The 25670-nt window shown below is 35.0% G+C and overlaps 1 protein-coding gene across 1 annotated transcript in view; it reads left to right on the top strand.

Annotated features, from left to right (window-relative positions):
* Reck (reversion inducing cysteine rich protein with kazal motifs) overlaps positions 1 to 25670 on the top strand; it is a 98036-nt gene that overhangs the window by 26207 nt on the left and 46159 nt on the right. The window contains exons 3-7 of the mRNA XM_047523994.1: positions 3263 to 3321; positions 9545 to 9619; positions 10325 to 10361; positions 13112 to 13197; positions 14924 to 14971. Of these exons, the coding sequence (XP_047379950.1) occupies positions 3263 to 3321; positions 9545 to 9619; positions 10325 to 10361; positions 13112 to 13197; positions 14924 to 14971 (305 nt within the window). The remainder of the gene's footprint in view (positions 1 to 3262; positions 3322 to 9544; positions 9620 to 10324; positions 10362 to 13111; positions 13198 to 14923; positions 14972 to 25670) is intronic.

Raw genomic sequence — 25670 nt, 5'->3', positions numbered from 1 at the left:
AACCTCCACAAGCTTTAAAGGGCATGGCCCCTAAGAAGACTTCACTTACTCCAGACACCAACCTCACTTCCAGAGTCCTCAGGCCACTCACACTTTTGACCGGGTATAAATCTGTGGTCTCCATGACCCTTTTAGCTTCAATAATTCACTTGAACCACCCACAGAGCTTACAGAAGGCAATATACTTAAAATTGCTCTTTGGAGCTGGGGGCATAGCTCAATGGTAGAGTGCACACTTAGTATGTAGGAGGCTCTGGTTTCAATTCCCAGTACCAAAGTATAAAAAAACAAAATAAAATCAGTTTTATTATAAAGAATTCAAGTCTGGAGCACCAACCAAATAAAGAGACTCAGAGGACAAGGTCTGGGAGGAAATGCAGAGCTTCTGTCCTGTTCTCATGGAATCAGGATGCATCATCTTCACAACACATCAGTGTATTCACCAGCCCAGTGAGCTTCTGTCAGGAGTTTTTATCAAAATTTCATTACATAAGCATGATTGATTGATTGATCACTTGATGGAATTCAGTCTCTAACCCCACTCCATCAAAGATTGAGATGTCAGGTTGAGAGATGATTCAAAAGTCCCAATCTTCTAGTCTTTCTGGTGTGGCCAGACCCCATCCTGAACATATCTGGGTAAGACAATGAGTCATCTCATTTTCATAACAAAGACACTCATATTACTCAGGAAATTCCAAGGATTTAGAGTCTCCTAGGTTATGGACAATGGCCAAATTCTTCACTATACATTACTCAAAAATTGCTGATACTCAAAAGAGTTATCTCTACATTCTTAATTCTTTCTTGAACTCAGGCTTTTGCCCTCACCATGTCAAATTGATGACACTTATTTGAATTCATCAGTATCCTTCACATTGCTATATACTGTGATCATTTTGAAATCCTCCTTTCTTGACATCATCTAGCACAGTTAATGCCTCCTTCTTGAAACATTTTATTTAGTTGTCTTCTTGGTCACTGTTCTTTCTCTTAGTTTTTCCCCCCATACATTAGCTACTCTTCTGCATTCACACCTAAGGGATGTCTCAAAATTATATCAAAATTATTTAAAAACTGGATTTCTGATTCTTTCTTACCCTCCGAAATTCCCTTTTTCAGACTTTTTCCATTTCAGTTAATGGTATTTCCAGGTATTTCCATCTTTCCACTTCCTCACACCAAAAATTTTATAATCATCTTTGATTCTTTTTCTCCCATATCACACATCTAATCCAATAGCATATTCTATCAGCTTTGTATTCATAATATATATCCAGATTCTGATTACTTAATACCACCTCCACTGCTGCCCTCTAGTCAAGACACTATGATGTTCTATCAGTACAATTGCAGCAGCTTACTGAGAAGCAACTTGTTCCTCTGCAGTGTGTGTGTGTGTGTGTGTGTATTTGGTACCAGGGATTGGACCCAGGGGCACTTAATCACTGAACCAAACCCTTAGCCCTTTTTGTATTTTATTTAGAGTAAGAGTGTCACTGAGTTGCTTAGGGCCTTGCTAAGTTGCTGAGGCTGACTTTGAACTTGTAGTCCTCCTGCCTCAGCCTCCAGAGTCACTGGGATTATAGGCATGCACCACCTCACCTGGCTTCTGCAGTATATTTTTAACACAGAAGTTAGCGTGATCCTTTTAAATTCAGATTATGGCATGCTGAAAATCCTCCAATGGTTTTCCCTTCTTAGAGTAAAGGCACAAGTCCTTGTAATGGCCTATAGAGACCTGTATGATCTAGCCCTGTTACTTCTCTGATATTATACATTATCATCTACTTTCCCTTTCATTCTTTTCCAGCTACACTCCTTGCTGCTCTATGAACACACAAGAAACTTTGCACTTGTTTGAAAATTCAATAGACTTGTTCTCTCACTTTCTTTAAGGTTTCTGCTCAAATGTCATTTTTTTCAATGAAGCTTTCCTAACCTGCCCTACAAAATACCTTTGTACTGCTTTATTATCACACATTCATATTCATATCTTCCCTTCTTTCTCTGTGTGTGTGTCTGTGTGTGTGTAGTTTATTTTTCCTTCCAGGGAACGTAATCTCCATGGGGACAAAGGCTCATGATTGTTGAGTGAATGAATTGATTCCTGGTACTTAATAAATGCTTCCTTAGAGGAAAAGATATGCACTCCTTCTTGCTAAGCATAATGCCTTCTTATTAAAAAAAAAAAAAAAAAAAAAACAATTTCACTCACTCTGGACTCCTCTTGAGACATTGTTCTCTCAGAAAAGCATTGATTCTCAACTGTTTCTTTCAGTCTGTAAAGAAGCTCAAGTCTTTCCTACTCTTAAAAGGGACAGGAAATCTTCCTGTGGCCCTGCATCTTCCTGTAACTACCATTCTCTTCTCTTCCTGTTACTGCCAGACTTCTTGTGAATCTACATTTACTATTTATGCTTCCTCACCTCTGATTTACTTCTTAATAGCTTTCATTTCTACTGACTGTACAGAAATGATCAGGTGGCCTTCTGACTAGTAAATCCATTTTCTTTTTCAGTTTTCAATTCAACTTGATTCTTGGGCACATAACACTCTACCCTCCCCTGTAATACCACTCTCTGTAGTTGACCTATCCCAACTAGACTATTCCATCTCCATCTCTTTCTTTGTCTCTTCCCATGTCTCAGATGTTGCCAATTTTTTAGAATTTGGTGCTACATATACTTCTCAGTATAAACTCCCTAGGCAGTATCATTTCCATATACCTCCTTTATGATGATGACTTCCAAATTTGAATCTTGAGGTTTGGCTTTTCTTGCACTCCAGACTTCAATTTCTGACTTTACTGGAATTTCCATTTGAATGTTCTATAGGAAACACAAATTCATCTCCTAAACAAAATTCACTTTTTTAAAAACCATTTGACCTTGTATTTTGGGTATAATAATAGAATCTAATCCATAGGGTAATTGTAAGAATTGAATAAGACAACACATAAAACAAGCTTAATATAAAAGTCTGGCACACAAAAAGCATACAATAAATAATAGTTACTATTATCACATTACAGTCTCCCCTATTAGACTGCAAGCTTCTTGAGGGCAAGGACCATATCCTTAAACTTCATACCATCCTTGACTTGTAATAGATGCTCATTAGCATTGAGTTAAAATTAATAATAATAATCTGTGGGATAAACAGTTTGTATAATCTTTTTATAGCTTAGTCATCTTGCTTATTTAATAGTGAGACAACTTTATATGTTGGGTTTTGTTTTTGTTTTTGTTTTTCTCCCTAGGTGCATTATGTTGTAATCATTCAAAGGATAATCAAATGTGCCGTGATGTGTGTGAACAGGTAAGCTTGATCAAAATTGTAGAGGCTGTCAGTTATGTAACTACTTATTACATTTAATAACTGGAGAAATCTGCTGTACAGCACCTTAACCATATGATCAGAGTTCACATCACCAATACTGGGACAAATTGACATGTGTCTGCTGATACAATGCAGTGAGAAGAAGCACAGCATCTTATAAAGCATTCCTGCCAAAAATGCTTATCCTGAATCATGAAAAAACAATCAGGTAAATGCAGATTGAGGGGTATTCTTCAAAACAACAGTCTATACTCCTCAAAATTATCACTTATATTAAAAATATCAGTTATTATCAAAACAAAGGCAGGCTGAAAAACTGTTCCAGATTAAAGGAAACTAAAGAGATATGACAGCTAAATGCAATGCATGATACCGGATTGGATACTGGAACAAAAAAAAATTATCATAAAGGACATTATTAGATAAATTGGTGAAATTTGAATATGGACTAAATATTAGCTAGTATCATATCAGCATTTTGATCCTGAATTTGGTCATTATATTGTGGTTAGGTATGACAGTGTCCTTATTCTAAAGAGATACATGCTAGGATTTAGAAATGAATGATCATAATGTCTATAATAAATTCTAAAATAGTTCATCAAATAGTAGTAATAACCATATGTGTATATAGAGAGTTATAGCAAATGTAAAATGTTAATAATGGGTGAATCTTGGTGAATACTCTGTGGTTATTTATCATATTACTCCTAAAATTTTTTCTAGGTTTGAATTTTTCTGGTTAAAACTTTTTATCCAAGTTCCACTGAAACAATATCTATTCATAAAGTCCAACTTTTCTTTCATCATCTAGCCTTAGCACCTGATATATTATGGTCTCAGTCATCTTTGAAGTTTTCTAGTAATAATCTGGATTTTATCACTTTCTAAAACTAGGCAAGCTACCTAACTGGGACTCTAGTTCTCTCAAACAATACTATGGACTTTGTTTTGTTTTGTTGTTTGTTTTGAGGATTGAACCCAGGGATCACCACTGAGCTCCATCCCTAATCCATTTTATTTTTTTATCTTGATACAACGTCTCTGAGTCACTGAAGGTCTTGCCAAGTTGCTGGGGCTAGCCTGGAATTTGATCCTCCTGCCTCAACCTCCCGAGTGTAAGGAATTACAGGTGTGAGCCACTGTACCTGGCTATGGACTTAGATTTTGCAAGATACTTTTGATTATAGTACATGAGAGTGTCTCAGCTCATCTGAGTAGTTAATAGAGAATGCAGTGATGTGCCAAATCAAATTTGCTGCCAGAACAATAGCTTTTTATTTTATTTGGATCAAATCCAGGGCCTTGTACATACTAGGCAAGCACTCTACCTCTGAGCTACATTCCCAGCCCCAGGATAGCTTGTTTTTTTGTGGTGGTGCTAGTGCTTAAACCCAGGGCCTTGTGCATTCAAGGCAAGCACTCTACCAACTGAGCTCTATCCCAAGCCCCCCAGGATAGCTTTTTAAAACAAAAATGACCTGTTGGTAGTGTCACTAGAAGGAAGCTTTAAAAGTAATTCTTGGCTACTTTTGGAGGCATTGCTTTTCTGACTTTTCACTTTGTTTCTTCTTGCTTTTCCTACTGAGGTTCCATAGGATTAAAAAATGTGAAGAGGTATCTTGTAATGAAATACCTGTAGCAGGCAAGGTCTAGTTTCTTAAAATCTGGAATGTTAGAAATTCCATGACTTAGCAAATCTATTGAATACTACAGTCACCCTAATAAAGAACATTATTCTCTAACCAAGTTCTTAACCAATTGAGAAATAAGACAGATAAGTCCCAAAATAAAACTTTATAACTAGTTACACAGATGTCGAATGTGGCTTTATCTCTAGGCACACACTAAGTGACAGAATTAGACTTACTCCCAGAGGAAGACAGGTAAGGTCTGGTAGGGTATGTTCATTTTCTCCTACCAAATTCAGCAGTCAGCTAAGTCAGTCTGTCAGATCATGGTAGGAATGAGGAGTATAAAACAGGCCTGGACGATTAAAACTAGTAGAGCTCACTACAAATGGAAGAAAATACCAGGAGTGAGGAATTATCATTTCTGCAACCAGTCTGGAATAAAGGGAGAATGGAGTCCTGATAATTTAGATTTTGTGCTGGAGTGAATAGTCTTATATACCTTTGATGGCTGTGGAAGTTGGGAAAAGGTTTTGGTTGGGGTGCGGGGTAGGTTCGCCTTCCTGGTAAATTGCTGAATTGTCAGTACATAGTTGAAGATAGTTGAAAATTTGGAGTTAAAACCTTTGGAATTAGAATTTAGATAAAAGGACTGGTGGTTTATAACTGTCAAAATAATAAGTGTGATGATTTACTATGTAAATCTGTCAATATTGTCAGAGACTAAAGTTAAGGAATTTGAAATCTGAGAAAAGGCCCTTAGTTTGTTTTAACAAGAGAAAACTGTTAGCAGTGTCTAGAGTAGGGACTTTGGTTTGCTTTGTTTTTGCTGAATCCCCCAATGCTTAGAACAGTGCCCAGTACTGAACATTTTCAACAAATATTTCTAGATTGATTGGGATGATGGGGTTACAAGTCATACTACAGGGATTTTATTTTAATTTAATTAAAAAGTTTAAATGTATTATGTACTTTTTTCAAATTTACAAAATTGTATTCAGTTTTTATATACAACTATATTATAAAAATTCTCCAAATATAAGGATTATGTCTTACTTAACTATTGTACTTAGGTCCTTATTCATGGAAGCTGATCAGTGAGTGTTTGCAGGTTGATTGGTGAAGAAATGAATGAAATGAAAGAAAAAAGTTGGAGAAGTCAGCCAGGCACAGTGGCACACAACCTATAATTCCAGTGACTTGGGAGACTGAAGCAGGAGGATCATAAGTTCAAGGCCTGCCTTGGAAATTTAGTGAAACCCAGTCTCAAAAAATTAAGGACTGGGGATGTAGCTCAGTGGTAGAGCACCACTGGGTTCAATACTCATAACTGCCCCCCACAAAAAAAGAACTGAAAAGAAAAAAGTTGAATATGTCAATAAGTCAATGCAGAAAGTGAAGATTTGTTTAGATGAGAGGGCTTTGCTTGTTTGAAGATAAGGGGAAATCAATTATGATAAGTTGAGGTAAAAAGAAGTCTCTTAGAATTTAAGATTATAAGCCCTGTGATCTGATTATTTCTGCCTTGAATGGAGTATGAGTTTGGTTATAATTTTTTTGTGTGTGATTTATACAAAGTATCTATTCTAGGTATGTATTCATCTTTCTTTTAAGATGTGATTACCAGTTCAGTAAGAAAAGTAACTGTTTATATTTAAGTCTATTTATTATCTGAAAGTGTATTCATGCTGGCTTCTTTAAACTAAATGTATTCCTAATAATTAGTATATATTTCTTAGTTTAATTCATTCTACTTTATAGAATCATAATTTTAGAGAGAGAAGGGACCTGATGGATTATCTGACTTCGAAATTTTGTTTGTTAACTATTCAGATAACTTTAACCTGGGAGTTAATTTTTTGTGTGTGTGAGAAGTGTTAAATATTCTTTATTTAATATTATACATAAATCACACTAAAATGCCTTTCCATAAGGAAAAGACAGCACTTAAGATACAGGGAATTCTAATTGGGAGTTATTATTTAAAAAAAAAAAATTTCCCTATGTGCCAAACCCTGTACTATACTTCTTTAACATGAATTATTTCATTTAATTCTTACACCAAGTACTTGAAGAGGTAATAGCTGCATTTTATAGGTAAGGAAATAGAGATATAGCAAAGTTAAATAACAAACCAAGCCAGTGATTTGAAGAACAGGACTCAGAACCAAGTGTGTCTAGTTACATAGTCCATACTTGCAGCCATCAGGATATAACCATCTCCTATAATACAAAGTAGGATGCCCATTTATTCAAAGTATATTTTTTACATTCTCAGTTCCATGTTCTTTGTATTGTCCTAACCTGTTTCAAGTGCTTGGAGGTTTTTTTGCTTTTTTGTTTGTTTTTGAGAAGAAATGTTGTTGAGGGACAAGGCATAGTTTTCCTTCTCTGTGCTTCTTCCCATTCCATGTTACATGCTTGCTTTCTCTCTTTCATTCTTTTTTGTATGTCGTTGTCCCTTTTTTTACCCGTTTTTTTCTTTCACTCTTCCTTATCTTTTTATAATGGAAAATTGCAAATATATACAAAGATAGAAAATATAAAGAGCTTTGAATTCATCTTCAGCATTATTAAGTCAGAACCAATTACCTTTCATTTAATCCCCCCCACCATACTCTTTCCATTCCTCTTCCTCCATTATATTGAGGCAAATTTATATTGAAGCACATCCCAATTGTTCTATCATTTGATCCATGAATTTTCAGTTTATAAATTATAAAAATTCATTTTTAAAAAAAATAACCAAGCTAGGGGGTTTGCTTAGTGACAGAGTGTGCCTAGTATTCATGAGGCCCTGGGTTAGATCCCTAGCACCACAAAAATAAATAACCAAAATACCATTATCACTTCTTTGAAAATGTAATATTCTAATAATATCTAGTTATTCAGATTTCTTAATTATTTAATGAAACTTTTTATCAAGATCCAAGTGAAATGTATACATTGCAATTGATTTTATGTCTTTTAAGGTCTTTTTACCAACAATACTTTGTGTGTGTGTGTGTGTGTGTGTGTGTGTGTGTCTGTGTGTTTGCAGTACTGGGGATTGAACCCAGGGCCTGTGCATACTAGGTAAGCACTCTACCAACTGAGCTACATCCCCATCCCCAACCCAACAATACTTTTAGAATGACTTATACTAAATATTTTTCTTTTAAAAATTTTTAAGTATTAACTTATATTAATTGTACAAATTAATGGATTCAACTGTGACATTTCCATACATGCTAATAACATACTTTAATTGTATCTACTCTCACTACTACCTTCTATTACTTCTTTTGCCTCCCCTCTCTTAAATATCTTTTGATCTATAGATTTCTTCTAGTAACTTACTTGAATAAATTTGAATTTATCCTATAGAGTTTCCTACAGTTTGAACTTTACTGTTCACATCCATGGTATCATTTAATGTATTCCTCTTTCCTCTATATGTCTTAGTAATTAGTTGTTAGATTTAGAGCAGAGCTATCCAGTAGTACTTTCTACAGTGATAAAAATTTTCCATAACCATATGTTAGCCTCTAGCCACATGTGCCAAGTGAATACTTGAAGTATGATTAAAGAGACTAAGGAACTGGTTTTAATGTTATTTCATTTTAATTGATTTAAGTTTAATTAAATAGCCACACATGACTACAGCTATCTTATGAGAAGTATCTAGAGGCTTGATCAGATTGAAGTAAGTTTTTATTTTTGTTTTGTTTGTTTGACAGTTCTTCCCATGAATGGTATTTTGTATCTAGTTGTTGCTTTTCATGATGTTAACAGTCATTGTTTTTAATTAAAATGCATTAATTCACTAGATATTACAAAATGGTGCTATCTTATTTCTTTTTACTTCTTAACTATACTTGGTATTGGAGGAATAACTGGAACTAAATGCTTTTTCATTGCCCTTCACACTCATGGATAGTCTTGACTGTTTACAGGTAAACATGAAGGTCTGTCTGATATGTGTAATGATTTCTAATTTACTGAGATATCAGATTGTAACTTTATTAATTTAATTCCTGTAAGACTGTGAGTCATTTGGCCTGGTGAGTGAACCTTGTCAGCTCTTCAGGATATTTAGTGAAAGATGGCTTTATCTTTATTTTATGGAGAATTTATGAACCATATGCTATTCACAAATTTCATCTTCATCAGTGTCAAGAATATGACACAGTTTAGCTTTTAATTGTCATCTGTTGACTAAAAGCATTTATAGAACAGTTTAGAATAAATTTTTCTTTTTTACTTCCTTTTCCCTTTTCTTCTCTCTTAATTTTTTTCAACCCCACCCCCAACAGGTTTTCTCCACTTTGGGTCAATAGAAAAGGCTCTGGACTTACTATTTTGGACTTTCTTGGTTATTTGCCAAATTAACCAACCTTTTAAGAAATGTTACCTCAGCTTAATTTGGATGCTTCCAAAGGTTTTCCATCTATGAAAAGAAGTAGGAAAATATTCTGGCTCTGATAAGTCTAGAGGATAATAAATTTTACTCCTTATTTTTTATGGGGAAAAAAATGCTACAAAACCTTTTTCCTTTTTTTCCTTTTTTTTTTTTTTTTTTTGTCAAACAGATTTTCTCCTCAAAAAGTGAATCCCGACTAAAACATTTATTACAACGAGCCCCAGATTATTGCCCTGAAACAATGGTAAGTTCTACTTAAACTATGAAGGTTTTTGTCTATATGAAACTAATGAATTACTTTTAGTTTTAGCATAATATTCAATGTGATTGTGGTAAAATATTAGATTTAGTTAAAATATTAGATTTAGAAAGTGTTTTTTAAAAATCTTTACACAAACTGTTAGATAGAATATGGTCTTTCATTTTTTATTTTGTACTTTAGGATGTAGGTATAAAAACAAGTTTAAATATAAATGTATTCCAGCCTTTAAATTTTATTGTAATATTTTATTTGGGTTTGGGATTTCATTTATTATTTTATTTTGATTAATTTTATGAAAGCTATAATAACTAAATCTTATTTATTTTGATTTTTAAAAATTGAATTGGGAATAAGGGAACATACATGGAATATTATTCCTATATTTCTGTTTTCTGACATACTGTAGATCTGTTGCTTGCCTGTCTAAATCAGGTAGCCTAAAATATTTCCATTGCTTGGGCTCTTCTCAGTATTTGGGATGCTTATGAATTAGACCAACAAAGCCTGAGCTTGCATGGAAGAACCTTTTTTATATATGGTACCTATATTATTTGGAAGGGGGAAAAATGATGGTCAGTTTGATTGACATTTTCCTTAAGTTACTCAGCAGACACTTTTGTCTCTGTGCTTGGAAACAGCAATAAAAATTGTCTTTTTTATAAAAACTCTTGGTGATTACAATTTCAGGTTGAAATTTGGAGTTGTATGAATTCATCTTTGCCAGGTAAGCAGTAGAAAGTATAACATTTAGCATTTTTAATTTTAAAAATTTATTTTGTGAATATAAAATCTGTCATAGTTCAAAAATAGAATTTGTACTCTGGAGGTTTTATCCTTGTCTTCCCTTCCACACCCAAATTTTCAAATGTATAATTTATTCTCATCCATTCAAACCTTTTATATTCTTGTCTCCACTTCACCATTCTTCTGAAACTATTCTTTGAAAGATCACCAGGACTTCTTGATTTGTATATCTTTTGCTTCTTCTCAGTGTTTATGCTCTGATTTTCCTAAATACTTGGTATCATTGACTACTAACTCCTTATGACTCCATCTTGGCCTTAGAACCGTATTTTCTGATATCTTTCTCCTCTTACCTACCATAAGAACTGTGGTTCCTGTGTTCAGTGCTTTCCCCTTCTCTCTCTACACTCACTGTGGTGACATTCCTTCCCAGAACTGTTAACTAATCAGCCATGGAAAGGGAAGTGTCAAATCTAATTTGTGACTTGTAAACATCTCTTCCTAGATTCTTCATCCAGGTGGCATCTAAAGTGCTAATCTAAAATTAGAGTCATAACTAACTCTTTTTCTGAATGACACTAGACTAGAAAAACCCTTTTTCTTTCTAGTTCCATTGATTCTCCCCTTGCAAAATCTTGCAACTGTCTTCTCTATTTCTAGTTCAAGTCTTTATTATTTTGCTCTTGGGATAGAATATTTTAATAACCTTATGATTGATGTTTCTATACATTGTATACATCTTTCCTATCCTCTTCAGAATCCCTCAAGCAAGATCCACTTCCCTTGGAGTAAAGCCCAAACTCCCTATCCTGGCATTCAAGGTCTTCTAAAATTAAGGCTAATTTTCTAGCCCTTGTTAAAACCAATCTCTTGGGGGTGGGGGCAGAGGGGGTAGTGTAGCTTATATATTTCTGAGTTCTAAAGGCTGCCACATTCTTTAAAGTTTGTATTTCAAACAAATTGATCTGTGTGTCTTCCTGGAATTGCCCACCTCCTTCCCTGTTCTAGTTATCTCTTTACCTAATATCCTGGAATTTATACACATACATATGCATTCCTACCAAACTGTAATCTCCCATAATGGAATAAGTCATATATTTTATCTATTTCATACTTTCATAGCCCTCATAGCACCTAATAGAGTACCTTGTCTATAGTAAGGGCTGAATAAATTTAAAAGCTTGTTGAATAATATTTTCTAAGGTCACTGTATACATAGAAACAGCAATGTACTCTATTATTAACAGCCCATAGAGTTTATGACCTACAAGGATTCTATTCATAATTCTTTCTAATATGCAAGAAATTCTGAATAGCAAACAGCTAAGATTTAGAGGAAATTATACAGGGCACTGGGTCTAGATGGAAGTCTGTGCCCCTTATATCCTTAAAGCACATGGAGATAAAGAAATGTATCATATGCAATAGTTTTAGTTTTTATAATACATGTGATTTATAATGATCAACTTTGAGGCAGTTTATAATTATATTTTGAGAGCTTTGTCTATCTGTAAACTATTTGTTTGCTTTTGTTTGTTTTCTTAATGTTTTTCAGTAGAATACTACTGTTTGTTTTATTAAGTCCTAGTTTTGTGTTACCTATTGCCTTGAATTCACCACATTTTTTCCAAATGTGAATAATAATCTAATGTAATCCGGATTTTGATCTGTAGATCTGTGTATTACATGGAAAGAGCATAGAGCATTTTTTAAAGCAAATAAAGAAAGAATTTGCAGCATTCCTACAAACATAAGTCTTTTCTCCTTTCATTGTTCACTTGTTTTTTCTTTTCTGTTCCTTTCTTGTTTTTTGTTGTTGTTGTTGTTTGTTTTTGTTTTTGTTTTTGTTTTTATGATACCAGGAATTGAACCTGCACTCTACCACTGATCTACATTGTGAGAACTTTTTAATTTTTTATTTTGAGACAGGGTCTTGCTAAGTTGCCAAACTGGCCTTGAATTTGCAGTCCTCTTTCTCAGCCTCCCGAGTTGCTGGGATTATAGGCATATACACCATTGTGCCAGGTTCTATATTTACTTCTTATGTTCCTAATTTTATAGGAGAAGTCAGTCTTTGACATTTATGATCACGAAAGGGGTCTAAGAACTTATTAAAAGGATTTTTATTTTATCATCTTTTGATTTCAAAGTACTTTAATTGGAGAAATACCTGCTGTGCATAAATTGAACCAAAATAGTACATAGTCATTTTGACTCATGATTAATTGTGCCCATCAAAGTCAAGACTACTTGACAGAAATTACTCTTGCATGTTTTCTAAGAATCAATCTTTAAATAGGATCATGCATTTTTACTATTCCACATATATAATATTTTGAACACAATAGTACTTGTACTCCTATTCGTTTGCTTCAGTTAAATTAGAATCTTTGCCTTAGTCTATAAAAATAAGAAGAGGCTTCTCCATTGCTTTCTTCTCCCTATATATCCTCTGATAGAGTGAGAATGACTTAAGTAAAGTTTAGGTTGAACATAGAAAAGTGAAGAAGCAGAGGACCTGGTAATTATGCTGTGTGAGACCCTAAGGAGACTCATGAGCACTGGGAGTAAGGATGAAGGGAAAGGCTTAATAATTTTGAGGCCCTGCTATCTGGGCTACTTTTCCTGTGGTCACCCTCTTTGATTTGTAGTGGTTTCCATAAAACATTTTGTTGTACTGTTTGTCTTTGTTATTACTTATGAAAAACATGTGAACATTTTGTTTTTAAGGTGTTTTTAAGAAGTCTGATGGCTGGGTTGGCTTAGGTTGCTGTGAACTGGCTATTGCCTTGGAATGTCGACAGGCATGCAAGCAGGTAACACTTGGCAATCAGGTTTTTCTGCATCATGAAGTATAGTTTGGGTTACTGTGCATGTTATACAGTTAGCTGTGCATATGTTTAAGCCTTGCCTACTTTATAGCATTGGAGAGGTAACCCACAGAAACTGCAAGTTTAGCATTTCTTACATGGGACATTTCCTTTTAGATCTGTTCCTTTTTCAGTTATGGCTGCTACATCTACGATCCTCAGCCTTCTCATCTTTCCTTCTCTCTGCCATGCAAAGAAAGAATTTTATTGGAATCAGGGCCTTTCATGCTTTGCCTGTGATCATCCTGAGTCAATGCTGAGTCAATGCTGAATGTCTCCAAATGGTCATGTAACATTTACGTATGCTTGGACAAAAGAAGTTGACACAGTTGCCTATTTCATTTTCATCTTTTTTCTTTTATCATGGTTTGCCCTGAGCATGTTCTCATATCACTTCTCTTAACCTAAGTGGAATGTGATTCCTATAATGAGTTATGACTTCTCTTTGATTTGATATATCTCGGTCCATTTCAGGCTAGGTCCTTGAGTCCTTCCTCACTGCATATTTTCGTGGTGCCTCCATGAATGGGAAAATCACCACCACCACCACCCCCACTTCCACCACCCCTGTCTTCGTCACTCCAAATGGTGGGAATAGACCACAACTGGAAAGACTTCTCATTTTCTTCTTGTAGGGACTGATCTCTGAACAGAACTACATGAGACATGGTATCACCTTCACTTTTACACAGACCACTGTGTACCATAACCTAGGCAACACTCTTTGGGCAGCACATGGCCTAGCTATACACTGCTCTCCTTTAAGCATTGGGATGCAGCTGAGTTGTCCAAGATTGTACTGTAAGGATCTAATGAGACTTAAAGCAGTTGTCAGCCTATTCTGCTTTCCTTTTCCATCCTTATCAGCTGGCTTATTCTAAATTGCATGGGCCTAGGTGAAAGAATAGGAGGAAATGAAATAAGGGACCAGAGTCCATGGCTCTGAAATTATGTCTTTAAATGGAGACTAATGTCACGTAGAAAATTAACTCTTCTCAGCAGATTTGTTTTGCCTTGTTTTACATAGAAGTACATACTTAAATGTGATTAATAACTTGCTGTTTCTCTGAATATCAGTTTCCTCATCTATAGAGGTGATAATATCTTCTTAAGCTTGTAAGAAAATTACATAAAAGGAACTTTTGTTAATTGCCTGACATAGTACCCTTCTTTCTTTGGTTGGCCTCTCTACCATTGAAAAAATTGACTCCGTAAGTTCAGTATAAAATCTTTGTGTATGAAGGGTTAAAGTAAAAGCAAAATATAAGTGCCCTGGCAGAGCTTCACAAGAAAATTTGCTGTGGCAGAGCTTCACAAGAATATTTGCCAGAATGGAATTCAGCTTAAAAAAAAAAAGTTCTCTGATTTACATTTCCTTCAAAGTCATCTAGTTTCTGAAATAACAAAAGAGCCATGTTATTATGTGTGATTAAAACCATAAAAGTTAGAGTGAAGTTCTAGCATCTTGAATAGATCCTAGGGTGATGTTTGTTTTAAAGTCATTGCATGAAATTTGCTGTATTTTAGAAACTTTTAAACTATTTGAGTATAAGATTTTCCAATAAAATAAAAAATACTACACCAGCCATTGACATATACTAACTTGTGCTCCTTTTTGTCTTTGTTAAATAGCATGTATAATAAATTAATGGAGAAATGTGTTGGCTTTTAGGCATCTTCAAAGAACGATATTTCCAAAGTTTGCAGAAAAGAATATGAGGTATGCATTTTATTTAGCAAATATGGGTAGCCTATTCAGATGTTACCAGAATTGACAAAAATCACTTAAATTTTAAAAGTGAGTTCATTTTTACACCAACTGCCTTCTACTTTACAGAAAATTTAACTTTTACAAAGATGTCATTGCTTTGTTTAGAAATGTATGACTTTAATTAATTTTGTTGAAATTAAGTATTAATTTTAAAGAAATGACTTAATCTAACATACAATGAATTTAACCTAAATATTTTTATAACAAAGCAGCTGGTTTTGCCTAAGATTCTGAAATCATTTTTCCTAAGTTCTGTATCCTCTTTTTGCCCCTTTTCTTATCTCTTGACCTATCTAGGCATTTTTTAAAATCTCTATCATAAGTATAAACAAAGAAATAAAATCACACTGCTAGTATGAGTAACTTCAGACTTTTCTAACATCTTGCATTTGGGGGAAAACACTAAGTTACAAAGGCTGTACTAAATTTGAAACTCTCATCTCCCACTGGTGGAATTTCAAGCACTGTGCTATCTGGACAGGGAAGACACTAAAGCAGAAGTAGAGGAGGTGTTTTCTATCAAGCAAATTTGTGCAGGAGATTTTCTCTAATGCGAAAATGTTCATTTTCTAGAACCCCATTGTTAAATGAGACAATTTTATTGTTTTTCATAGTATAAGGTCATGTAATTAAGGAGACTTAAGTTCCCATGCCCCTCATTCATCATTTTTATATCTAAACATTGAGATTCTCATTACTTTTAATAGTCTGTTCTCTTGGAGAAGATAGAATAACTCGTAACTACTTCTATATACTTCTGGTTTGTTTTTTTTCTTTTCTCAAAGCCTATAATTATATCTCTTAACATTTTTAAACTGGAAAGCCTTATTTATCTTTTGTCCCATTGTATTGTTTGCTGAGTTATATCTGTTCCTTTGAAGAAATTTCCAAATTAGCTATAGCTCTTCCCTGTTCTTATTAAAGAAACCTTACTACCAAGAAGTAAAAGGTCCTTCCCCCCGCCTTATCTCTCTACCTTTGATGTTACCAGTTTGGGTTTCTCTTGAACAAAGTGGCTAACTATGATAATTCCTTCTTTTCTCCCACATGATGTCTGACACTGTCCATCTCCTGTAGCCTGTCCTCCATAATTTTAGTGTGCTTCCTTCTCTTGTCTGGATTTCTGCATTGCCCTAGGAGGTCTACCAGTATGTGTTGGTGAAGGACGGGACAGGAAAGGTAAGAGAGACACTGTCCTATGATAGAAATAAGAACAGTTTGGTTTTCAGTCTATCTTCCCTTACTTGAACTAGAGTTAAGTAACCATTCTCCAAAAGTCTACATGACAAGAGGGTTCTTTATTTTGATACTGAACGCTGATGTCCCAAATTATTCAAGATAATATAGACTCAGTTTGTTTTTTTAATATGTTATTTAGAAACAAAGAGAAGCAAGAGCATTTTAATGCAGGAGAAGGGTCCTGCATTATAAATCCTAAATAACAGTACCTGTTCAAGTCTACTGGTGATAATGCCTATTTGTTGTAAAGTAAATTTTGTGTAATATAGCCTGTTTTCTCATTGTTTTTTTTAATCAGTATCCGAAACTGAACTTTTAGTATCTTTTCCCGAGTGGTACAGGGGTAAACTCCTAGATATTCAAGCCTTTTTAGGCTTACATTTTCAGGGGTAGCATTTACCCTAAAGAATGGTTTTGAGTAGTTTGATTCAAGATTCAGAGAGTGGGTATTTACTTTTGAAGGAGCTTATTATCTTTATTGGAAAGATGCTACAGAATTCCTTTTGAGGAGATTTCCTAGAAATTTACTTAAGTGAATAAAGTTTAAAAAATGATAATGCTATAGCCAAGCATGGTGGCACATGCCCTTAATCTCAGTTACTTAGGAGGCTGAGGCAAGAGGATCGCAAGTTTGAGGCCAACCTCAGCAACATAGCAAGATCTTATCTCAAAATTAAAAAAGGAAAAAAAAGGACTAGAGGTATAGCCCAGTGGTAGAGCACTGTCCTAGCATGTGTAGATGTGCAGTTCTGGACTAAATTTCCCACATTACTACAACAACAACAACAAAAAAAAAGGAAAAAAATTGTAATGCTATTTAAGATTCTGTTTATTCTCACCAACCTAAGATAAACCAGTTAAATGTAAAGCATTGTTATATCTGATTTTTACAGAGTGTACTGAGAGGCTTATTTATTTATTAGAAAGCACAAACTGGAATCAGACTTGTTAAAATTCTGATTAAACTCCTGATAGCTTAACTTTAAATACTAGATAGTTATTGTTAATTGAGTGAAATTAATTAAAATATATGCTACATACACAAGGACTCAGGGAAATCCAAAGCAGAAAAATCATGTTGGGAGTTAGTGGGGAAAAGTTTGCAAAAGAGAAAGACCTGTAAGGATTGATATAATTTGGCTATTAATAAGACCATGGATCAAAGGCATGTTAGCAAAAAAAAATGCACATGGCTTATGCCGGGAGCAAAGAGAAGACACACCTCTTTGGGGCTGAGAATCTGTACTTGAAAAGATCCTGGAAAATTGACATTTGGAGGCTCCACTCATTATTAAATAAAGGATGATGATGATTCAATAGAAAAAGGCAAATATGATGAATAACAAAGCCAATATTTTAGAAAGCTTAAACTCAGTTTTGTGCAGACTAAGTTTTAAGTCCTCTAAACCCCTGTAACTTAGCTAAAAGGATATAAGGTTGACAGTGATACAAAATAGAAAACACAGAGATAAACCCACATAAATACAGTTATCTCATACTAGATAAAGGCACCAAAAACATTCACTGGAGAAAAGAACCTATTCAACAAATGGTGCTGGGAAAATTGGAAATTCACATGTAACAAAATTAAATTAAATCCCTGTCTCTCACCCTGCATGAAACTCAAAGTGGATCAAAGACTTAAGCACTAGAGACCCTGCACCTAATAGAAGAAAAAGTAGACCCAGATTTTCACCTTAGGATCTGACCTCCTTAACAAGACTCCCAAAGCACAAGAAGTAAAATCAAGAATCAATAAATGGGATGGATTCAAACTAAAAAGCTTCTTCTCAGCAAAGGAAACAATCAATAATGTGAAGAGAGAGCCTACAGAGTGGGAGAAAATCTTTACCACATGCGCTTCAGATAGAGCACTAATCTCCAGAATTTATAAGAACTCAAAAAAGCAAACTCAAAAAACTTTGCCAAAAATATAAATAACCCAATCAATAAAAAGGCTAAGGAAATGAGCAGACACTTCACAGAAGAAGAAATACAATCGAACAAAGAAAAAATGTTCAACATCTTTAGAAATTAGAGAAATGCAAATCAAAACTATGATTTCATCTCACCCCAGTCAGACTGGCAATTATTAAGAATGTAAACAACAATAAATGTTGGCGAGGATGTGAGGGAAGAAGGTACACTTATACATTGCTGGCGGGGGATGCAAATTGGTGCAACCATTATGGAAAGAGGTATGGAGATTCTTCAGAAAACTTTGGAATGGAACCATCATTTGAACAGCTATCCCACTTCTTGATTTATACCCCAAGGACTTAAAATTAGCATATTACAGTGATACAGTCACATCAATGTTTATAGCAGTTCAATTCACAATAACTAAACTATGGAACCAACAACCTAGGTGCCCTTCAACTATGAATGGACAAAAAAAATGTGGTGTATATATGTGATGGAACATTACTCAGCCTTAAAAAAGAATGAAGTGATGGCATTTGCTGGTAAGTAGATGGAGCTGGAGAATATCATGCTAAGTGAAATAAGCCAATCCCAAAAAACCAAAAGCCAAATGTTTTCTCTTATATGGATGCTAATGCACAATTTGGGGTGGGGGTGGGGGCATTGGGGAAGAATAGAGTTACTTTAGATTAGGCAGAGGAGATTGAAGGGAGGGGAGGGGGTATCGGGATAGGAAGGATAGAATGAATTAGACATTATTACCCTGTGTACGTAATGTAACTATACGACCAGTGGGATTCTACATCATGTATAACCAGAAGAATGAGAAATTATACTCCACTATATATGATGTATCAAAGTGCATTCTACTGTCAGGTATAACTAATTAAAGCAAATTTTAAAAATTTTTTTAAAAAGATAAGTTCGAGCCAGCACTATTATGATAGCAGTAGAATCAGGTATTCAAGAGTAAGTCAGGGATTTGAAGACAGAATTTAACTGGATTTGTTACAATGTTTTGAATATGAAAGATGATGTTCAAGGAGATAGAATAAACACTTCTAATCTTTTCAGCCTAGTTTCCTGACTTACGTTTACTATTTTCCTGTGCTTGAAGTCACTCTTTCTGGCAATGGGGCAGACTTGGTACCTAGACTATTCCTCCAGATGAAAGCAATTTAAAATACTATTTTAATTTGCTGGAAAGAAAATATGGACTGCCCAGACCAAAACCTAGGCAAAGACAGGAATCCAGAGAAGTAAGAACACTAAAAATAACATTAGCACTGAGGACATTTGATGAATAACTTCCATAGTGCCGTAGCTTCAGAAGTCAAGAGATATATCTTCGGTTCTGATCAAAGATGGAAAACCTAAATGTAGTACCTTCCCCTTCCCACCAATAAACTTGAAATCCTAAAGGGACTATCAGTATTAGGATGATCAAGAAATGTTCAACAAATACAAAATAAATAAATTAAATAAAATAAATTTTTAAAGGAAATATGTTCATTTCTTCCCCTCCTAGGGAGCTACAAGGAAAATTGCTTCTCTCAAACTTTAACAATATAAGCTAGCCTTCACTTGAGTTTGCAGCCCACATTATACTGGTATCAATACAACATCAAGCTGAGAATTTATTTAAAGTGATGCTACAGTTTGTTTACAGTGTTCTAGTGGCTCTTAAGTATCTGAGATAAGCTAACATAAATCCTTCTTAGAGAAACATTTCTTTATTCCAGACTCCCTGGATTTTCATAGATAAAGTTCTAAGAAAAATAAACAACTCACGTGTAAATAAAACCCCAAATTCACCAGAAAACAAGATTCATCAAATGAGCTAGCAGGATTAATGGTGAACAGAATCAGTCCTGAAAATACTTCAGATATAGAAATTAACAGATGCAGACCATAAAACGTTTTATGTATTTAAGAAATAAAAGTCTTGAAAATATAAAAAGCAAGCATAATTGAAAAAGAATTTCCAGAAAAGCATAACTAAAATAAAAACACAATGGATGGATGTTGTAGCAGATTAAATACAATAAAGAAAGTTAGTGAATTAGAAGGTAGAACTAAAGTTATGTGAAGAAGCAGCACAGAGGGACATGAAGCTAAAAGATAGTTCAAGAGACAGAACAGAGCAAGACTCATCTTCTAACTGAAGAACTAGAAGAAAAATAGTATGGCATAGGCAATGTTTAAAGAAGCCCAACAAATCCCCAGCCAGATTTCTTTTTCTTGATACACATGACATCTTAAAAGCAGTCAGAAAAAATGACATTGCCTTCAAAGGAGACCAACAGTTGATTTCCCAGTAGCAACAGAGGAAGCCAGAGATCAGTGAAATGATACTTAAATGATTCTGAAAGAAACTAAACATCAACCTAGATTCTCTATCCACCAAAAATATTTTTCAAGAAAGATGGCAACATTAAAATATTTCTAGATTCTTGCTAGAAGTGCTTCTCCAAAGGAGGTTCTGAAAGATCTAGTACAGCAGAAAATTATTTGAGATGCAAAAGGGAATGTGAAAGTAGAAACTAGGTAAATTAAAACACATTTTATAAAACAATGGTAATGAACTATTGGATTTCAAATATAGAATTAAAATGCACATTAACAATAGCAGATTCATTAGGAAGGAGATTAAAGGAATTGAAGCACTTTGAGTAAGTAGGTACTTTTAATGTAAAGACCCATATTTCCAAAGTTGCTAGAAATACGTGACTAAATAAAAGGAGAGATGTCATGCCCACAGTCAACCTTAAAGTAACCCTGGAACATTAAGGGTGTGCTTGAAAATTGATGGTGTGCATGAAAGAGAGCTGGATTTTGAAGATTGCTTCATTAGGGAACTGGAAGAGAAGGAACAGATATGGATAATAGCATTTCAGATTACTGTTCAAAATGAAATGAGATGTTCCCAAAAAAGATAACTTTCTATCATTGGAAACGTTCAAAGTCTTATTGGATTCGCATATTGCAGAGGGAATTTCAGCAATGGACAAGAGATTCAAATAATGATCTTCCGGGTCTTCCATTCTCTTGTTTTGAACAACACTTGAGAGAGTACTTCCTTCAGTATTTAAGAGTACTTCTTTGAGAATTACCTGTTTGATTAAGGTCACCAAACTTTGATCTGTCAGAACTGCCAAAATCAGTCATTAACTTGATGACTGCATCAACATGTTCAAGTGTCATGGGAATGAATGCTCAGTTCTAGATTCTCCTTATATTTTCATAAGTGTAGTCCTTAGCCCACCTAAGGGGCTTAGGCCATATGAGATTCACAGATATGCAATACTAGAAACTGAGATCATATTCAAAATATTCGACAGTTGGAATAACAGGCACAAACAATCAGAATAGATGCTAGCCGTATAGGTACAGCCATACTAGAGCTAACGTAAACATGAACTTGATGTTTTCCATGAAGTGTGAGGCAAAATAGAGATTCTTTTAAAAAATATATGCCTATATATATGGGAGGAGGGGTAGTTGTTTTTTGTTGTTGTTGTTGTTTTTTCTTTTTGTTTGGTTTTGGTTTACATAGTCTTTGTCCAAAACAGCTGTAAACCTTTTCCTTTGACTACCAAATGCAATGATTTAAAAAAAATTTTTTTTGACCATCGATAGCTGTTTTCTTCCTTGCGTATCAGAATAAACATCATTAAGGGCTGGGGATATAGCTCAGTTGGTAGAGTGCTTGTCTCGCAAGCACAAGGCCCTGGGTTCAATCCCCAGCACCGCAAAAAAAAAAAAAAAAAAGAAACATCATTAAGATTATGTGAGGCTGATGTATTTCTAGAGACCTGGCAATGGCTATAAAGTGATGAGATAAATTTTAGTTTTGGATTCATAAACTATTCCATACCTCTAATGTCAGACCTTACCTGCCACTTTCTTAATACAATGACCTTAAATATGAATACTTTTTCATTTGCTACATGATCTACCGAAGTACCTTGCTACAAATTTGCCATCAAATTTTTACATTTTTACTTATTTCTTCTTTCACAGATTCTTCTCTAGGATTTCCTTTATATTCTTTTCAGGAACGTCATTGTCATTTCTCTCCTTTAATTCCTGGCTTTCTTCATCTCAGTTATTTGATGTTATTTCATTAAGAAAGGTGAAAAAGGAAAGGAAAGAAAGTCAGTAGGAGGTGCTTTGGGGGACTTTTAATCTCAAGGCAGTTAAGTTTGAAGCTAAGTAGTTGCTAAAACAACAAATACTGTTCTGCCTTTGGGCTCTGCTTCTGTGACAATGCCAAGATAAAATTAAGACTGAAAATATTTAAAGGAGACTCTTGGAACCACAAAACTCTTAGAACCGAAAACACTGTCATCCTTGAGTTCAGAGACCCTTGGGTTCAATCCCCAGCACCAAAACAAAAATAATCATGTGGTACTTTACCTTCAGGACCTAAATATAATAAAGTGTGTTTGATTAATGCTGAGGAAACCTTAAGAATTGTTGGGCTGAGCACAGTGGCTCATGCCTGTAATTCCAGCAGCTTGGGAGGCTGAGGCAGAAGTACCAAGTTCAAAACCAGCCTCAGCAACTTAGCAAGGCTCTAAGCAACTTAGCAAGACCCTGTCTCAAAGTAAAAAACAAAAAGGGCTGGGTCAGTGGTTAAGTGCTCCTGGATTCAATCCCTGGTGTCAAAAAAAAAAAAAAAAAAAAAAAAATGTAGGGATATAGTAAATAGAAGACTGTGAATGGGAGACTTTGTAAACAGTAAGATGCTATGCAGGCATACTATGTCAGAGTGGAGTATAGCCGTTACCTGCAGCTGATGAGCTCCAAAAAGAGCGAAACCTGTAAGGTCCTGCAGTACTGGCTTAAGATGGTATAAAACCTTGATTATGTGCTACTTGTAGGTTATTTTGCTTTGTCATATTTGTATTATTGTTTGGGGAAAGGAGTAACTCCTATTTAGTCTCTGTGCCCTAGTATATTTTCTTTCTAATTCCTCTCTGAAGTCACCTGAATGAGATCATCCCCCAAAGGAAATCTGATCAAGTCAGAATAGATTGTTATCTGGTCTAATTTTAAATATCCAGTGTTTTTTTCTACTAGGCAATCTCACCTATTCCCATAGGTTTTTTGTTTTATTTTGTTTTTGTGGTGCTGGGGTTAAAACCCAGGGCCTCATGCATGCTAGGTAAGTGCTGTGCCACTGAGCTGTATTTCCAGTACAACTCCCATATCTCGCCTCCGTAGAATGATACCTCCAAAATCTTTTTCTGAGCTCCTGGATAGGTTTACTTTTGATGTTCTATTGGACCAACAACCATGTCAACCAAATTTGATTGATTTCAAATCAACCAAATTATTATTTTCCATGCATTATGTACTTCTCTTTTGCTTCTGCTCCCCATGTATACCACCACACACATATGTACATGTATGTATGATTGCACACACATGCACATACATACACACACATACACATGCATGCATGTGCACACACTCCAAAACAAAAACAACTTCCTTTTCTTATACTCAAGTATTATCTACTCTTTGCTCTTCCTCAACTGTTCCTACAAATCCCTGGCTATCAAGCCCAAAATATTTTTCTTCTAGCCAGGCATGGTGGCACAGTGACTCAGGAGGCTGAGGCAGGGGATCTCCAGTTCAAAGCCAGCATTAGCAAAAGCAAGGCACTAAATAACTCAGTGAGACCCTCTCTCTAAATAAAATACAAAATAGAGCTAGGGATATGGTTCAGTGGCTGAGTGCCCTGATTTCAATCCCAGTACAAAAAATATATATATTTTTTTCTCCTAAATATATGTTACATCAATCTGCTTTCCAGATCCTCAGTTACTGCCTTAGTTCATGCCTTTATGTCACTTTGCCAGACTACTATCATAACTGCCAAACTAGCTTTTCTAAGTCCAGTTTCTCCTCTTACCTACTATCTCTACTGATCCCTTTAAGGACTAATTTGATTGTGTCGCTTCCTTCCTTAAAACTTTTCAGTGGCTCCCCTATAAGATGTAGTTCATGCTTCTCATTCTGTTATACCAAGCTTTTCTCAATCTAGTCCCTGTTTCTTCTCTCCTTTACACTTCAACAGCACATTACTTGTAATTTAACAGATTGACCATGTTTTGTTAGTTGTAATTGTACAACTTGTTTGTTCTACCTGGAATTCCCTCTTCCAAATCCATTCTCATATATTCCTGTCCAATAGTATACTGGAACTGACCCCTGTCAATTAGGATGAATGGATTGTTAAATATCCAGAATTTTGCAAGCCAGTTTATAACTCGAAATCAGCTATCAGTGAGGGTATTTTCACCAAGAACATCAGCAAGTACTATATAAATTAGGACTTTCTCCCCCAACCAATTAATTCCCCACAAGAAAACTGGTCCCAAAACACCATTATCCCTATCCACTGGAACCCTTTGCTTCAAATTCTAGCTTAGGTGATACCTCTTTCAAACCTTTACTGCTCATCCCTCTTCTCTCCACCCACATAAAATTGATTGCTTCATCTCAATCCTTAGTTTTTCTCTTTTTAATATAAAATTCTGAGTTCCTGGATCAGAGTCCATATAGTTGTCTTTGTATTTGACTTCCATTTATTCAACATTCATTAAACTGATACACACTGAACTGATACACAATATGTGTCAGTCACAATTCTCAGGGTACAAAGATGAAAAAGTTTAGCTACTGTCTTCAAGAAACTCATAATCTAGTCTGTAGAAAGAGAAAAAGTCAGATAGACCATTAAAATATGGTGACACGAATACAATTCTAGAAGTCTTTACAAGACACATTGAGACCTGGAGGAAAAAACCCTACCCAGAGCAATGGGGAAATCTTCACAGAGCAGGTAAGACTTAAAGGATGAGTAAAATGTTGTTGCCTATAAGTAGCTGCCACAGTCAGTACTTATGAAGACAGAATTTTATTTATAGGACTTTTTTCCATTCTAGAAAACTGAATTATACAGGGTTAATTTTTAGGTACAAGTCTATATGAATGTCTAATGAATTAAACTGACTTTGAATGAGTAGAGGAAGCACTGAGTACTATTATCATAGTAATGTTCTATATTAAATCATTCCAATACTCTGCAGACTAAAACAGTAACAATTTATTATTTCTTTTGAATCTAACATCTTGACAGTTCTGATCTAGCCAGGTTTAGCTAATTCTAGCTGGGCTCACTTATTTACAATCAACTGACAGGTCAATCTGAAGTTGACTGGTTTAAGATGCCCTTGGCTAAGGCAATTTATTGTCTTCTATCTGTCTCTCTCATCTCTCCAGCAGGTTAGCTCAGACATTTTCCTGTGGAGGTAGTAGGGGTCCATCAAAGGAAGTAGAAGCCATGCCCGGTGACACATGCCTGTAATTCCAGCAGCTCAGGAGGCTGAGGCAGGAGGATCGAGAGTTCAAAGCCAGCCTCAGCAAAAACGAGGTGCTAAGCAACTCAGTGAAACCCCATCTCTAAATAAAA

Source organism: Sciurus carolinensis, chromosome 14 (assembly GCF_902686445.1).
Source record: "Sciurus carolinensis chromosome 14, mSciCar1.2, whole genome shotgun sequence".
Taxonomy (NCBI): domain Eukaryota; kingdom Metazoa; phylum Chordata; class Mammalia; order Rodentia; family Sciuridae; genus Sciurus; species Sciurus carolinensis.
This window is presented reverse-complemented; position numbering and strand designations above follow the sequence as displayed.